Here is an 18,707-nt window from a genome sequence, read left to right on the forward strand (position 1 = left end):
CCTCCCTGTAAGTTTAATACCAGTTGCTTTATTTGTACTAAAACATTTTTCATGTCAAACATATTTTAAAAAAATCAAACTCTAAAAGAATTCCCTGGGGCACTCCTTTTTTCATAGCTGTCATGCTTCTATGCTATGAAATAGCTGATTTTTTTAATATCGTTTTTGGCTTGCCAGTTAATTTATTACTATCTCTACCACACCCTGTAGTACTCTCCAGCTCACCTGCTGGCTACAAACAGCTTTCTTTCCACTGCTGACAAGCATATTTTTAAAATGTTTTTAACCTTTCTGCTGGTTTGAATCTGTATATCTGAATATAATCTTTGGAAAGCTATTTCTCCAGAACATATCATTGTATCAGTACTAAAAGTAAAAATGAATACATTAAAGCAACAGAGAATATTACAGGGACTAATAAGAAGAGAGAGAAAAAGGAAAGGGCCAGACAGGGAGAGAATAAGGGTGAAGAAGAGGTGGGTGGAGGGGGTGTGGTTAAAAGTAGAAGAGAAGATTTAATAGGTAGAGAGATTTAACTCCTCTCTTAAAAAGCTACATGCTTCCTCTCCCTGCCCCCTCGCCTTTAACTGTGTGTAAGAGTCCATCAAGAAAAAGTTCTTGGCAGCTGACTTGGCAAGAAATCAGCCAACATGTTGTAGCAATTTTTTTCAAATTTGTCTCTGGATTTGAAATGCTTGCGTGAGGACCCATTCTCTTTAAATTTGTACAAAAGAAGATGAAGCCTGTTGAAACAGGTTGGTTTTAGGCACTGCTGTAATCTGGCCCTTGCTACCACTAGTATAAGAAGACAACTTCTAAATGCTAATTTGGGAAATAATGTCCATTACATAAATCCATCTCTCCAGGCTTCCAGGTTTTCCAACCGATTATTTTTATCTTAAGATTACAGAACAAATATGAAACAGGATTTAAAACCTATGGAAAATTAGACTGACATTAGTTTCACTTGCCACAAGTCTAGAATCAAAGTGGCTCCATAGCAAGAGCCCCTGAATGAAAGAAAGTATGTTTTTTAATTTTCAAGGAAAGTGTAATGAAGCCAAAACTTATTAAGGCGTAAACACTGGAGAAGGAGGCACTCGTATCATGAATGTAGGACCCATTAGACACAGGCTACCTCCTACACAAATACTAGTTTCTATAATTCAAATATAAACTTTATTTTTATTAAAAAGCAAAAACTCCCATGGATAAAAATCTGTCCATTTTCTTTGATTCTTTAGGAAGACAAGGGACTGGGATGGTTACAGTCTTCTAAGATGCTAACTTCAGATGTTAACTTATTTAAAGAGTTTGGGAGGAGCAGAGAAATTAAACTAGGAGACAGGACTCAAAGATTCTTTGGTTACTTGCTTAAAGTCTCATGCCTCATTTCCATCCTCCAAAACAAAAGGAAAAAATACTATACATCCCTACTCTCACAGATTTTTTGGTCTGGTGGTATCACAGGATAATGGTAAGTTATTTGAGTTGCCAAATAACTCAGACAGACCCCATTTCTTTAAGTTATCACCATTTTTGCTACAACATGTAAATATTTCCATCACAATCACCAATATAGACTTGGACATGCCGCATGGCATCTTGCTTGGATGAATGTATTCAGAATAGCAAAATATTATAATTCCTCTGTATTCTGAGGGAATGCAATAATCAATCTGAATTTATCTTTGTGAGACATCACACCACGTTGCAGCAAAAGTTAGCAGGCAATGAATGACATATTTAAAATCCTAAAAATAAAACAAAACCTTTAATTTGTTCTGAGAACAATTGGACAAAAAAAAATTGGCATAGATTATATTATATATTGCTGAGATCACGATGTTCTTATTTCTCCTGCTAAATTTCTCCTCTATTCATCAAAGAATAGGCCAATGATGAGGAGAGTCTTGATCTCAAGATTTTTTCTAAGAGTATCTGCATTGTTTTTCATACCTTTAAAGGAGCTAAAAATCAAGGATCATCTTAATTTCTTCACTTATTTCATAAATGCATCCAGACTCTTAGATAATCGTATGAAAACCATGGAATTTGTCACAATAGCAATTAAATAAGTGAGTATGGATGAAATAATATAAATGCATCCACATTGTAAGAAATTAACTTAAAATAACAACTTAAAGTTTATGACTTAATGAGAGCTCACCAATGATACAGCCTCCATATATGAAGAAGGGCTCATTTAAAATAATCCCTATCTCCATAAAACTAGGTTATTTTATACAGGTGAACATATGTATTTTCTCCTTGGACCTAAATACTCATTTAAAAGAGAGTACTAATCTGAAGAACCTCAGAAATGCGTTGATTCCAAGGGTGAAAGTGAAAGTGGCTCAGTCGTGTCTGACTCTTTGTGACATTCTCCAGGCCAGAATACTGAAGTGGGTAGTCTTTCCCTTCTCCAGGGGATCTTCCCAACCCAGGGATTGAACCTAGGTCTCCCACATTGCAGGTGGATTCTTTATCAGCTGAGCCACCAGGGAAGCCCAGGAATACTGGAGTGGGTAGCCTATCCTTTCTCCAGGGAATCTTTCCAACCCAGGAATCCAACTGGGGTCACCTGCATTGCAGGTGGATTCTTTACCAGCTGAGCCTGATTTCAAGTAGATGACTTTAATTAATGAAGTATTCCAGCAGTAGTGGTTACATGCCTCTGCTTTAAATATTCAAGAAAAGATAGAAATGGCAAGCTTCACAAGATGCCATTTTGATAACCCTATACATATAAATCACATCTTTTACACATGTACACACAAAAGTTAGAGTTTTTTAATATTCTTTATGCTTAGATCATGCCTGCAAGAGTATAAAATTCAGAACTTCAGTCCGAATTCTATCTCCTCTAATTTCTGGGGTGAAGATGTAGAAAGTTAATTATCTTCTTTGACTTTTAGTTTCTTTTTTAAACAAAATGTAGATAATGTCACTTATGGTTTAGAGTTGCTATAAAAATTTAATGAGAATATATATGTATATTTATATATATGCATACATATATTAATATATATAGATACAGATATCAGAAAATAAATGGTGGTCAATAAATGCTAAATGAAACAAAGGAATTAAAAAGAAGTATTAGGTAGCAACTATGTACCAACAAATTAGACAATCTGGAAGGAATGAAAAATTCCTTGAAACACAAATTACTTAAACTGACTTAAGGAGAAATGGATAATATAAACAAACCTTAACAAATAAAGAGATTAAATAAGCAATCAAAAGCCTCCTAAAACAGAAAATTCTTGGACCAGTTAGATGGCTTCACCAATCTACTGAACATTTAAGAAAAATTAACACTAATCCTTACAAAATCTTCAAAAAATTGAAGAAGAGGAAACACATCCTAACTATGAGGCAATGAGGCCAATATACCCTTGATAACAAAGCCAGATAAAGACATCACAAAACACAAAAAATATAGATTAATATCTTGCATGAATATTAAAATCCTCAAAAAAATATTAGCATATTAAATCCAAAAGCATATCAAGTGGATTATTCACCATGACAAAGTAGGATTTATCCCAGGAATGCAAGGGTGGTTCAACATGAAAAAAATCAATGCAATACATAACATTAATAGAACAATGGGGAAAAAAATCCACATGATCATCTCAATTGAGGCAGAAAAGGCATTTGCCAAAACCCAACATCTTTTCATGATAAAAATTCTCAGAAAACTAGGAATAGAGGGAAAGTTCATCAGCATGATAAAGGGTATTTCTGAAAAACCCACAGCTAACATCACAGTGGCAAAAAGTTTTTTGACTAAGATTGGCCACTTCACTGCTGCCATACAACACTGTGCTAGAAATTCTAGCCAGTATTTTTAGACAAAAAAATAAAAAAAAACAAATGGCATCCAAATTGATAAAAATAGGTAAAACTATGTATATTTGCATATGAAGTGGCCCTATATGTAGAACACCCCAAATAATTCATGACTAGGGCTAATAAACAAATTCAGCAGCAGTTTCAGGGTATAAGTGTTTCTATATTCCTGCAATGAACAATCCAAAAGGAAATTAAGAAGCAATTCTATTTACAATAGTATCTAAAAGAATCAAACACTTAGCAGTAAATTTAACAAATGAGGCAAAGATTTGTACACTGGGAAACCATAAAACATTTCTGAAATAAATTTTTAAAGCTCTAAATAAACAGAAAGGCATTCAGGTTCATAGACGGAAAGACTTAACATTGTTAAGATCAACAAAGCAATCTATAGATTCAGTGAAATTTCTAACAAAATTCAACAATCCTGAAATGGAAAAGTCAATCCTCAAATTTATTTGGAACTGCATGGAGCCCCAACAGCTAAAACAAATTTTGAGAAAGAAAAGTAGAGTTGGAAGGCTCATACTTTCTGACTTCAAAATTTACTTCAAAGCTAGAGTAATTAAAACAGACTAATACTTGCATAAAAACAGGTATATAGACTCATGAAGCAGAATAGACAGCCCAGACATAAACCTTTACATATACAGTTCATTGACTTTTCTTTTAAATCAGGGCACCAAGACCATTTACTGGAGAAAAGACATCTTTTCAACAAATGGTGCTGGAAAAACTGATATCCACATGCAAAAGAATGAAGTTAGATCCTTAACTTACACCATATACAAAAATTAATGGAATGGATCAAAGACCTAAACTTAAGCACTAAAACTATAAAACTCTTAGAAGAAAACACAGGAGTAAATCCTTGGACTTGGCAGTGATTTCATGGATATGACAGCAATAGCACAGACAACAAAAGAAAAACAGAAAAATCAGACTTCATCAAAATTAAACTTTTGTGTATCAAATGATACTATCAAGTAAATGAAAAGGCAACCTACAAAATGAGAAAAAAAAACTTGCAAATCATAAGTTTGACAAAGGATTAACATCTAGAATACATAAGAACTCCCAAAACTCAGGAAGGGTAACTGCTACTGCTAACTCGCTTCAGTCAAGTCCGACTCTATGCGACCCCATAGACGGCAGCCCACCAGGCTCCCCCGTCCCTGGGATTCTCCAGGCAAGAACATTAGAGTGGGTTGCCATTTCCCTCTCCAATGCATGAAAGTGAAAAGCCAAAGTGAAGTCGCTCAGTCGTGCCCGACTCTTAGGGACCCCATGGACTGGAGCCTGGCAGGCTCCTCTGTCCATGGGATTTTCCAGGCAAGAGTACTGGAGTGGGGTGCCATTGCCTTCTCCGCAGTAAGGGTAAACAAACAACTAAATTTAAAACCATGCAAAGTACTTAAACAGATATATTTCCAAGAAGCTATACAAATTTCCAGTAAGCACATGAAAAGATGCTCAAAATCACTAATCATTAGGGAAATGAAAACCAAAAGCGCAATGAGATACCACTTCACATCTATTAGGATGGCTCTAATTTTTTCAAAAATAGGAAAGTAACAAGTATTGGTGAGGATATACAGAAACTGGAACACTGTTGCATTGCTGGTTGGAAATGTAAAAGGTACAACCCCTATGGAAAAGTCTGATGGTATCTCAAAAGATTAAACATAGAACTACCCATAGGATTCAACAATCTCGTTCCTACATATATATCCAAAAGAACTGAAAACAGGGACACAAACAGGTATTCACATATCAATGCTCACAAGAGCATTATTGACAATAACCAGAATGTGGGGAAAGAATGGACTTTTGATATATGCTACAATATGGAGGGACCTTGAAAACATTATGCTTAGTAAATAAGCCAGACACAGAGGGACTAATATTGTATGATTCTATTCATATAAAGTATCTAGAATAGGCAAATTCATATAGAAAAATAGCAGGACAGAAGTTTCTAGGGGTTTGGGATAAGGGGATAAGGAGAGTTACTGTTTATGGCCAGTGTTTCTGTTGTTGATGATTAAAAGTTTGGAGTGTAGATCATGATTATGGTTACTAAACACTGCAGATGTATTAATACTATTAAGTTGTACATTGAAAAATGGTTAATATTAAAAGTATTATTTTATGTATATTCTTCCACATTTTTTTTCTTAAAGAAGCATTAGGTATATTAGAGTAAAATTGCTTTTGGTCATCAGGCAGAGAGGTAGTATATCTCAGTCAAATGCTCAGTTCTTGAACCACATGTCTAGTGGATAAGAATGCAGTTTAATGTAGTTAAATTTACTCAGGTTTCACGATCAGACTTTATCCCCAAACGTAGTTCTTCAGAATGTTTTCAAAGAGCTTTCATATACTTTAAGAAACTTAATCTTCACACCCACACTGAGCAGTGGACAAATCATGACATATTTTTTTTTAGATGATAAAGAAGTGAGGCTCAGCAAGTCTAAGTGACATGTTCAAGTAAGAATTAAATAAATATAATAAATGTGGGACATTTAATACACTCTTTGGCACAAAGTAATTATTCAATAAACTTTAACTGTTATCATAATACTTAATATAATATTACTTAATAAGTAAGTAAGGAGTCATGAGCAGGCAGACATCCTGTTCCTAGAACCTCCTGGGAAATGTTAAGGGTGCTGCCTTAGCAGCAATCATTTTTTAAAATCCCAGCTACATGAAGCCCATGGTCGGCTGAACCATCCCTGGCACACAAGGAGCCTACCTAGTATCTTTCTTTTACAGTCAGTTCAATCGATCTGATATACACATTGGCAGCTACAAAAGCTTTTTGTTGTTGTTGTTCATTTTCACAAACACAGGTGCTCAACTGTATTTATCTTACCCTGGACTGCTGTATCTCTCAGTCTGCTTTATCATGATGTGATAAAGCAAAGCAACCAATATTCTGTGGTGTATGTTCTAGGCCCTGGTAAGTTACTTTCTAGAAAGATGTCTCTAATTAGAGAATCAGTTTTAAAAGGGGGGGAAGTTAACTAAGGATTAAAACTCAATAAGAGAAATTCTACACAAGTAATTTTGATAGATGTTCCCCTGAAACTGGTACAATCTCTGTAGTCAACCTGCCTCCTCACCAACCTACCAAGGTGGGAGAGCTTGGCTGGTGTTCACATGGAATGCCATGTGTTGCTGGTGTTCTGAAATGCCCAGAACAATGGGTCAAATTATCAGAAGGAGAGAAAGCTGATAGCTCTCTATATATTTGTTTGCTGCTGCTGCTGCTAAGTCGCTTCAATCGTGTCCGACTCTGTGCGACCCCATAGACGGCAGCCCACCAGGCTCCCCCAGTCCCTGGGATTCTCCAGGCAAGAACACTGGAGTGGGTTGCCATTTCCTTCTCCAATGCATGAAAGTGAAAAGTGAAAGTGAAGTCGCTCAGTCGTGTCCGACTCTTACTGACCCCATGGACTGCAGCCTACCAGGCTCCTCTGTCCATGTGATTTTCCAGGCAAGAGTACTGGAGTGGGGTGCCATTGCCTTCTCCGATATATTTGTTTAGAATGTACTATATGGATTCAGAAATAGTCAGCTTTAACAGTGAACATAACCCCAAGGTGGTCTTTGCTTTCTGGAAATGAAGATGATTATTCAATCAGCCGGAGGCAAAAACAATACAGAATTTGAATCTAGAGAAAATAGTATAGATGATCTGATTTGCAAAGCAAAAGCAGAGACACAGATGTAGAGAAGAAATACAGGGGTATCAAGAGGGCAGTGGGAGTGGGAGCAATTGGGAGACTGAGACTGACTCATATACACTATTGATATTACATATAAAATAGATAACTATTGAGAACATATTGTACAGCATAGGGAACTCTACTTAATGCACTTTGGTGACCTGAACAGGAAGGAAATCCAAAAGGGAGAGGATATATGTACATTTATGGGTGATTCATTCTGCTGTACAGTAGAAATTAACACAACATTGAAAAGAATCATACTCCAATAAAAATTAATTTTAAAAAACAGTATGGAATTGTTTCAGTTTATGGGAAGATGAAAAAGGAGCAAAAAGAGAGCCAATGTAGCACTTATTCTTCTTGCTGCTTAGGGGATCAAACTATACAGTTAACCACCATTTCAAGACTTTTACATGTGATGCTGCTCCTCTACTTGTCTTGCTGTCACACAAGTGAAATTCTATAGTTCAGTTTGGGGCAAAAATGTTTTCCTTGTCCAGGCTCCAGTCAAATAGTATTCTCCTCTCCCAATTCATGTGAATGACAAGAACACTACATATACCAAGTCTCCTAAGTATGGTCTCTACCAGTAGCATCTGAACATATAATTCTTTTAAACATTCATATAAACATTTAATTCTTTTAAAGTATAATTTTTATAAACAATAAAACCTGCATTAGCCAAAGTATTTAATAATTTAGCATATGCGCATTGCACTCATGCTCAGTCATGTCCAACTCTTTGCAACCCTATGGACTGTAGCCTTCCAGGCTCCTCTGCCCATAGGATTCTCCAGGTGAGAGCACTGGAGTGGGCTGCCATCCTCCAGAGGATCTTCCTGACCCAGGGATTGAACCCACATCTCCTGCATTGCAGGCAGATTCTTTACCCTCTGAGCCACCCGGGAAGCTACCTGGGAATTTAGAGTTCTGGTTAACTCAATTCTCTGACATAACTTAGAGGTCACCAGATAATACCTTTTTTACCAGCCTTGCTTGTGATGAAAAATCATCCTACACGTCTAAATCCATGGTCCTGCCCTAACTAGCAGGTTTTAGCAACATAATCAAATCCAGCTTTGCTACCCCAAGACCCTGCTCCATGCTGCGCAGATGCTGTTCTGCGGGAGTAATGCACTGCTGCACAGTATCGCCCCAGTCTCTAGATCCTTGTCCACTGCAATCTCACTGATACTGCGTGAGGAGATGCTTTATAAAATGGTCCAAACTCACTGACTACATCAAAGTAGCTTCCCCCATAGAAAACAATATTATTGTCTTAACAAAATTACATTATATGCTAATTATGTTGGTGTCTATGTCTAGTAGAAAATAATGCCCATAACCTGATTTTGAAATGTGGAGAATTTTAAATTTAAAAACATGAACATTAGAGAGTTTCCATGTATAGTGTATCTAAAAGGTTTCTAAGACTGGTGTAGGGATGACAACTCAGATTCAGAATAAACAAGTAAACTTAGTGTACACCAACACTCCGAAAGAAGTCAAAATGAACAGAGTTCAAAACTATTTATAGAGATCAGAGAAGAACTGAACCACTGCACTGACAGAAAGATATTCTCTGGCAAAATATAATCCTGTCCTTAATGTAGACATGAATTTCATAGAATACAACTTGCTCTAAAAATTCTGCTCTAGAAAAATCAACTTTTAACAAGTTGAATAACACAATTTTCTTTTACTCAGGTATCCTTTTACTCAGGTTTGTATCTGAGGGATTTTTAAAGTCAGTCCTTAAATTAGCCAATCTCTCAAAAATCTCTATTTTTTGAATCATTTGGGTTTTGACACAGACATCTTATCTTTCTTCACTGGCAGAGGGTTCTCTACCAAATACATAAGAGTAACTGATGGCAACAAATAGATGTTAAAACCCATTAGGCTTGTTCTTAAGCTATTCAGTAAGTTTCCTCACAGAGAATTTTGTAAAGTGACTTATATTTTATTGTTGCTTTAAGCATATTAAAATACCTTTATAAATCCATACACACACAAAAAAATCTGCTGCACTCAGATCTGTTGTACTCAGATTGGGAGGTTAATATAATCAGGTTAATACGTTAAAAAGAACTTGACACAGAAATTATTAATGAGTAGAACAAGGTCACTACTTCTGAGGTGAGGTCACTTACAAAGAATGCACAAATGAAATTAAGGTTGACTTTTATTTACTTGACTATCTTCTTACATTGGATTCCTTTGGCAACATATCTTTAAACATTTAAAGCCCTGTTTACAAGGATGCTCTGAAAGAAGCTTCAAACCATTATGCCCCTAATTGAATTCCCCAGGAGTCCAGTAAACCCAGAGGAATAAAGAAAAATCATAACATTTGCTAAATCATCTCAAAACATATTTCACTGCAAGGTTATGTGACCTCGTCTTTGAGGTTCAAAGATGAATGAGAAAGTACTACTGAATGCTTCATTATTTAGACTGAAATAAAAAAGGAATTTTACCTATTAGTGGCAAGCTAATTAAATCAGTTCAGTTTGAATTTTTCTTCCAAGTGAAATCAGACCACAAACAATAATAGCATTTTATACTATATGTGACCACTTTCTTAGAGAATAAAAGCTCTCAGGAAGAGAAAAGTATCTTTAACCAAAGACAATTATTCACAGTAAAGATATGAGAGAGAGCTGACAAAATTTGTAGTCCCGAGGGAAAGTAGCATTTTATCTGTGAATACAGAACAAATTCAAGTGGAAGAAGAGAAAGTAAAGTTTCAAGCAATCAATTAGTTACTAACATGCCCCCTTCACAATTCTAATTTTACTTTAAAATACCTTTTATGATCTTTTTATTCATAGTTCCTTCATATGCTTCTGTGTTTGTTTTGACTACTAAGCAAAAACATACGGATCTTAGCATTCACGAAAGAATGTTAAATCCCTGTCTACTTACCTGGTTTGTATGTTATTCCAGGGGGGAAGAGGAATCCCTGTTGGGCAGCAGCAGCTGCTGCCAGGGTCCGCTGGTCATGTGGAAAAATTGGGATCATGAGCGGAGGCATGTGACCCTGAACCTGCTAAACAGAAGAGAGCCTATGATCAGACACAGAGCAAATGCACGCCAAGAAGTATTTGTTTTTCACTCCTGGTGGTGTGCTGGTACCCAAACAGCCACCCATTTCTAACCTCATTCCAAATCTGGTCCCAGAGAAAATTCAGGCTAACTTTATCAAATCCCATTCAGATTCCACTGGTATACCAACGATCTAACCTCCTTGTGAATTTGCCTCATCCCTGCTTCCACTAAATTATAGTGAATGGTTTTCTTTCATCTTGACTTTTTTCTTTCATTTTCTTTCTTTCTTAAAAAACAAAGAGCCAGAAGGAATGTTTTATTCTTTCACGGTACAGTGTTGAAAGGTTTTGCCCTTTCATCAGCTTTGCATTCTGTGCTTTATTTTGAAAACTGTTACTAGTATCCTTGGTCAGAAAGTAATGTCTAATTGTTATATATTCCAAAAGCTGTAGCTCCCCAGTTTAGATATCTTATTTCAAGGCCTTGCTGCATTATGTCAAACATATAGCCCTTCAGATTTAAGGCTACTACCTCTTGGCTCCCAATTAAACTAATATTCTTTGCCATACACACCTCGATGTAACATATAAATTGCTTGTCTGGCTAAGCAGTTTTACAGCTTTATGCACTACCATGTAGCTGAGTAATTATGGAGTTGTATTCAGAGAGCATTTCATAATAAATCCTACTATATCAAATTTCATTTGACCTCAATAAATGTATCAAAGAGCACAAAAATGCAAAACAGAAAATCTTCACTCTATATCAGTATTTGTATTCCATATAAAGAAAATAAGAACTATGACAGAATCATGTCTGTGAAAATTACATTTTAATTTCCCAGCTCCTTCCCTTACTCTATGCATGCTGTCCTGATTCCAGAATAGCATCACAGGGAGGTTTTGTACTGGCTTTCAGGGCATGATTTTATAAATTAAACTATAGGACTTTTGTTATTTAAAGATCAAAACTACGATGTACTAACAGCCACGATCTTTAAGTTCAAATAGGGTCTTTACCCTCCTTACTAGTATAAAAAAGTTGCATTATATCCTGTTTAAGATACAAACCTTTACTAGTAGTCTACAAACCCCAAACCCTTCCCCCGTTTAAATTCCTAAATATTCTCTTTAGGCATAATTCCATATACTGGCTGATGACCCTGTTTAAATAGCACCAACTTGCCTTATCCTGTCCCTGTTCCCTTCACAGCCAGGGACAGATTGCAAAAATGCTCCTGTGCAGGTCTAAGAGGTTTCATTTACCAACAGTTTCTCTCTAGGGAAAGCCCTAAGATGTGGGTTAATAAAGGGCAAGCAAAAAATAAACACTTTACAGTATTTCTCTGAATTCATTTCTCAGGAAAATCAACTTATAATAAAAAGGTCTTTGTGCAATTACTACCTTGCCAGTGGGGCGTGAAAGAAACTAGCTTTGGGCAGCTTTTCCTTCCATTTTAGCTGAGGTAAGCCCAAGTTTTGTACGTTTGAGTACAAACTTAGCCTGCTTCAACTGGAGCTGATCCCCTGGTGCCTAGGTCTTGCCTTTAGCCCTGAAGGAAAGCACGAGGTTTGCTGCTCAATTCCAGCTTGCAAACTTGAGATGTCAAAGATGACAGCATTGTTCTATGTCAGAAAATAAGACATGATATTTTTGTGGGTGACTATTGTCCAGTATAAGAGTATATCAAAGGAAATCACTTCATTTCGTTTTAGAAATATGGTCTTAGCATATACCCAGAACACAGCACAGATGCTTCACATTCTAAAGGAAGGAAACAAAAAGTGGGGAGTCTAGGTATCAAATAAATTTTTTCTTTCCTTCTTTCAACGAATATTTATTAAATCATTATTATGTGTTATGGATCTTGAGAAGAAGCTGAAAAAATAGGGGCTATTTTGGTTGGGAGAGAGAAGATATACATTTATGCTGAAATATTTGAAAGAATTATGTATGGAAGAAGAACTTAAGTCTGAGTGATTACAAAGAACAGAACTAGGCTCGAAAGAAAGGTTTTAGGGAAGTTTAATGCAAAGAAGAATTTTCTAATAATGAGCTATTCAATAATCACTGTGATTAAAGAGGTTCTTTGTGCCATTTTCCTATGTGTGTGTGTGCTAAGACGATTCAGTCGTGTATGACTCCTTGCCACCCTATGGACTGTAGCCCACCAGGCTCCTCTGTCCATGGGATTCTCCAGGCAGGAATACTGGAGTGGGTTGCCATGCCCTTCTCCAGGGAAGTGGTCAAGTAACGGCTGTATACTCATATGCCACAGATACTTTAAAGGATAGACATAACTTAAACTCTAATTAGATAATGACCTATGGTGCATTTTCAACTTTATAATTCTACGTTTGTTTAAAAGCCAACGTTAGGAAGATAATGTCATATAGTCATTCCTCAATTCATTCAACACATTTATTCAGAATCTACTATGTCTACAAAGGCTTTGTTGTCAAATGAATCTGAAGCTTAAATCTATACAGTGTCATTTCCTTGGCAGTGTGATCTTGAACAGTTACTCAGCCTTCCTGAGTCTATTTTCTCATGTAAAAACCAAAGCTAATGTGTACTAACGTAGCTGGTAGTTAGCAGCGTGGTTGTTGTGAGGATTAAATAAACAAGAAAAGTAATGCTTGGGGCATGGTGACTAGCATTTAATAGGCACTCAGTAAATATTAGATCCTTAGTTTTTCTTATCCAGTTTTCTATTCAGTACTAGAAATTTATCAAACTACTAAAGAACTAATACAAGAAACAGTGGATCTTAACCCATAACTCTACTTCAAATAAGAAAACATGAGTCAAATAAATAATTCAGTTTGGCAGGCAGAGGCTTGTTTGTTTTTAGCAGACCCATGTCTCACAGAGCAATATCTTCTCCTAAATATCCAGAACACGAAGGAAAAAAAAAAAAGGTGGGATTAAAAGGCTCATTTGAAGATGTAATTTGGGATCCTTAGTGTTATTCATTAAACAGCATCTGAAAACATAATTTTATTTTTACATTGGAGCCCAAGCTCTTCAGATCTTGAGCATAAGGGCATCAATGGCAATCAGGTATCAGACTTTAATGATTAAATCTTGGTGTCTGAACATATTTCCTTTGTAGCTAGCTATGTAACTGAGAGACTAAAGTTAACTAATTAAGGCCATTTTTAACATTAAAGAGCTGTAGGTGTTTCATACTAACGTAAGCTGTAAGAACTTAGGGAAGTTCTTTTCTGTCCACCATCCTCTACATAACAGGATATTTTAGAAAGTTTCAATGCTGTGAGGAAAGAGGCAGTTTCAATAAACTGAGAAACAAAGTAAATAAGGAGTGGGACAGAAGGTATTGTGGGAACAATGACAATGATGGAATCACAGAGTTGAAGTGAAGCTTGGAGTTTATCTAACCTAGTAGTTCTCGAAGTGCGGTACCCAACCAGCAGCATCAGCAATACCTGAGAGCGTTAAAAAAAGCAAATTATCAGACTCCAGCCCAGACCTATGAAACAGAAACTCTGGGGGTTGGGGCCAACAGTCTAGAATGTAGACTAAAATTTAATCCAGAGAGATTCTCAAACTTTTGTGGACTTTGGAATCATCTGGAGGGCTTGTTCAAACAAAAATTATTTGATCCCATTCTCAGAAATCAGTAGATCTGAGGTGGGAACCTGAATATACTGTTCTAACAAGTTCCTAGGTGAAGCTAGTTAGTGCTGTTGGTTCAAGGACCATTCTTTGAGAGTCACTAATCCAGTTCAAATCTCACAATTTACACTAGGGAACCAGGTGGCTTGAGAAGGTAAAACTGAGGTCACATTGCCTGCGACAGACCTGGATCTAGAGTCCAGAACTTCTGCACCCTGTTCAGTGCTTTTTCCATTATATCGCATGGACTTCAGTAAAAGAAAAGCGAGAAATCATACATGTACATTCTCTGCATAGAGAAAATCTGAAGGGCTGCAACTGAAAATAATTTTATATTTCAGAGATGTGTCTCTGAAATATAGATACTAGGGAGTATAGATACTGTGTTGTTCAGTTTCAGTCTGTTTCTTCTCTTATTTTGTACCTACACATTGATCTCAAATTTGTCATCAATTCCAATTAATGCGTTAGCAATAATCATTTAGATTCAAATGATAAAGTTGACCTTATTTTAAGTAAAATAATGATATGCAAATTCAAAATGCCTTCATTAAATATAAGCCAAAATATCCAGTAGCCAGTTAGAACACAGGCTGAGAAATGATGAAAAGCTCCTCTTATATCTCTAATTACAGAAATCATCATCATCATCACAGCAACTAATATTTTCCAGTATTTCCTCTATGTCAAGCATATGGGAAAGTGATTTAAATGCTCCATCTCGTTTAATTCTCAAGATTTGATCAGGTACTTACTGTTACTGTCCTCATTTATTTAATGAGAAAGACGAAACAAGGAGAAATTAGGTAACACAGTCACTTAAAAAGTGATGGAGCCAAGATTCAAGGCCAGGTATGTCAGGCTCAAAGCCTATACTTTTAAGTACTATATTAAGCATAAAGTCATCTTTTGCTAAATATAATTGTGAATTTACATGCGGTTATAATAAATGATACAAAAGATCCCATGTATACTTGACTCAGTTTCTCCCAATGATGAAACTTGAAAAATTATAGAACAATATCACAACCAGGACACTGACATTGACACAATCCAACAGCCTTACTCAGATCTCGCCAATGGGATACCATTTTTAAAAAATTATGTGTCATAAAAGGTAGCACAGGTAATTAAAATTCTATGGATACTTCCAACTACCACCTTTCATACAAAGTTCACCAGTATGACCTAGTGCAAATAAAGTGAGTGGAAATCATGAATTAAAGCAATAATTTCCCCTTTCAGAACTTTCCATTTATTTTACTTACTAGAAGATTATTGGTTGAAGGTGGGACAAAAATGGAAAGCAAGAACAAGGTGGGTGGGGGAGGTAAGGAAAGGGGATTTGGTGGCCATACAAGCATCACATAAGCATCTAAAGTATTTTTCTTCTATGGAAGTTGTGAATTAAGTTTACTGCACTGCATATCAGTGTCTAAGGAAGATAAAGAATTTTGATAAAAGAGAAAAGTCCCATCCTGCTCTGAAGAATGTAAGCCTGCCTTTCCTTTATCATCCCATCATCTTATTTTCCCATTTGGTAACATGCCAGGAAAGGCAGTCACATTGTAAACAGCAAGTTCCAAAAATATTCTACTAAAGAATAAGAAATAATAGAATTCCATCAAAGAGTGACCAGTCTCCACATGTCTTTTTCAAGAAGTTATCAAAATTTCAAATAGCATCTTTTTTTCTTGAAAGTGCAGTTTTCCCTTAGCCCAAATTCAGATTCTTTAATTATCCCATGTGCTGTGCTATGCTTAGTTGCTCAGTCATGTCCAGCTCTTTGTGACCCCAAGAACTGTAGCCAATCAGGCTCCTCTGTCCATGGGATTTGTCAGGCAAGAATAATGGAGTGGTTGCCATTTCCTTCTTCGGGGATCTTCCTGACCCAGGGATCGAACTTGGGTTTCCTGTGTATCCTGCACTGCAGGTGGATTCTTTACCTGCTGAGCCATAATTATCCCATGTGTGTATGTTAGTTGCTCACTCATGTCCGATGCTTTGCGACACAGTGGGCTGTAGCCTGCCAGGCTCCTCTGTCAGTGGAATTCTCCAGGCAAGAATACTGGAGTGAGTTGCCATTGCCTTCCCCAGGGGACCTTCCAGACTCAGGGATTGAACTCAGGTCTCCTGCATTGTAGGCAGATTCTTTACCATCTGAGCTACTAGGGAAGCCCCCCAAATATCCCATCAGTTTTGTTCAGTTCAGTTCAGTCGCTCATTTGTGTCCGACTCTTTGTGACCCCATGAATCACAGCACACCAGGCCTCCCTGTCCATCACCAACTCCCGGAGTTCACCCAAACCCACATCCATCGAGTCGGTGATGCCATCCAGCCATCTCATCCTCTGTTGTCCCTTTCTCCTGCTGCCCCCAATCCCTCCCAGCATCAGAGTCTTTTCCAATGAGTCAACTCTTCACATGAGGTGGCCAAAGTATTGGAGTTTCAGCTTTAGCATCATTCCTTCCAAAGAACACCCAGGGCTGATCTCCTTTAGAATGGACTGGTTGGATCTCCTTGCAGTCCAAGGGACTCTTAAGAGTCTTCTCCAACACCACACTTCAAAAGCATCAGTTCTTCAGTGCTCAGCTTTCTTCACAGTCCAACTCTCACATCCATACATGACCACTGGAAAAACCATAGCCTTGACTAGATGGACCTTTGTTGGCAAAGTAATGTCTCTGCTTTTGAATATGCTATCTAGGTTGGTCATAACTTTTCTTCCAAGGAGTAAGTGTCTTAATTTCATGGCTGCAGTCAACATCTGCAGTGATTTTGGAGCCCAAAAAAATAAAGTGACACTATTTCCATTGTTTCCCCATCTATTTCCCATGAAGTGATGGGACCAGATGCCATGATCTTCATCTTCTGAATGTTGAGCTTTAAGCCAACTTTTTCACTCTCCTCTTTCACTTTCATCAAGAGGCTTTTGAGTTCCTCTTCACTTTCTGCCATAAAGTTGGTGTCATCTGCATATCTGAGGTTATTGATATTTCTACCGGCAATCTTGATTTCAGCTTGTGCTTCTTCCAGCCCAGCGTTTCTCATGATGTACTCTGCATAGAAGTTAAATAAGCGGGGTGACAATATACAGCCTTGACGTACTCCTTTTCCTATTTGGAACCAGTCTGCTGTTCCATGTTCAGTTCTAACTGTTGCTTCCTGACCTGCATACAGGTTTCTCAAGAGGCAGGTCAGGTGGTCTGGTATTCCCATCTCTTTCAGAATTTTCCACAGTTTATTGTGATCCACACAGTTAAAGGCTTTGCAATAGTCAATAAAGCAGAAATAGATGTTTTTCTGGAACTCTCTTGCTTTTTCAATGATCTAGCGGATGTTGGCAATTTGGTCTCTGGTTCCTCTGCCTTTTCTAAAACCAGCTTGAACATCTGGAAGTTCACGGTTCACGTATTGCTGAAGCCTGGCTTGGAGAATTTTGAGCATTACTTTACCAGCGTGTGAGATGAGTGCAGAAGAACTGTACAAAAAAGATCTTCACGACCCAGATAATCACGATGGTGTGATCACTCAGCTAGAGCCAGACATCCTGGAATGTGAAGTCAAGTGGGCCTTAGAAAGCATCACTATGAACAAAGCTAGTGGAGGTGATGGAATTCCAGTGCAGCCATTTCAAATCCTGAAAGATGATGCTGTGAAAGTGCTGCACTCAATATGCCAGCAAATTTGTAAAACTCAGCAGTGGCCACAGGACTGGAAAAGGTCAGTTTTCATTCCAATCCCAAAGAAAGGCAATGCCAAAGAATGCTCAATCATCCCATAGGTAGAAGTAAAACTGATTTTGTTAATATAAAGAGTAAAACTTAATTTAACCAAAAATAATCTCTGAGCATAAAAGTGCATTATTTTTTATTGCTTTGGACGTCAGAAATAACTGGGCATATAACTGGAACGACTAATGAGAATCCAGGAACCCTGTCATAGGTGGAGCTAGTCAGTGTATCAGGAAAGAAGCAAACTGTATCCCTTAAAGCCTAACTGCCCATTAATTCTAAACTTCCACAGTCCCAGACCAAAGCATTTCCCTTTTGCAGAGGGTGAGGAACACATTCTCGATCAAATAGGCTACATGCCCAGAAATTTTAATTGCTAGGGTGTAACTCACATCTTTTAGACACTCGAGACAGCAGCAGATGCACGTGAAACACTTAGGTTCTGTCTCTCTCTATTCGTCAAACAGCATTGTTGCATCAATACTTATGCCCTTTGTTTTCTCTGTGCTAAGTTGATGATGCCTTTTTTTGCCATCTGCCCCAGAGCTTCATTAAAGATACATGAATGGGCTAACTGGCCTGATATCTTGTGAGGAACAGGTGCTATTGTTTGTCCCTGAAGACTTGCACTAAAGATATGACTCAGAATACTTGAGAAAGAGCATCTGCAGCAGTCAGTCA

General features: G+C 37.2%; 1 protein-coding gene across 34 annotated transcripts in view; it reads right to left on the bottom strand.

Moving 5' to 3' along the window:
* The window catches only part of SOX6 (SRY-box transcription factor 6), a 716,878-nt gene that overhangs the window by 135,329 nt on the left and 562,842 nt on the right, over positions 1-18,707 (bottom strand). For 27 of the 34 annotated variants that reach the window (XM_045162970.1, XM_045162964.1, XM_045162959.1 and 24 more), the window contains one exon: positions 10,530-10,653. In XM_045162970.1, coding sequence (XP_045018905.1) covers positions 10,530-10,653 — 124 coding nt within the window. The remainder of the gene's footprint in view (positions 1-10,529; positions 10,654-18,707) is intronic. The other 7 variants (XM_045162950.1, XM_025265819.3, XM_045162975.1 and 4 more) reach the window with 1 other exon arrangement.

Source organism: Bubalus bubalis, chromosome 16 (genome assembly GCF_019923935.1).
Source record: "Bubalus bubalis isolate 160015118507 breed Murrah chromosome 16, NDDB_SH_1, whole genome shotgun sequence".
NCBI lineage: Eukaryota > Metazoa > Chordata > Mammalia > Artiodactyla > Bovidae > Bubalus > Bubalus bubalis.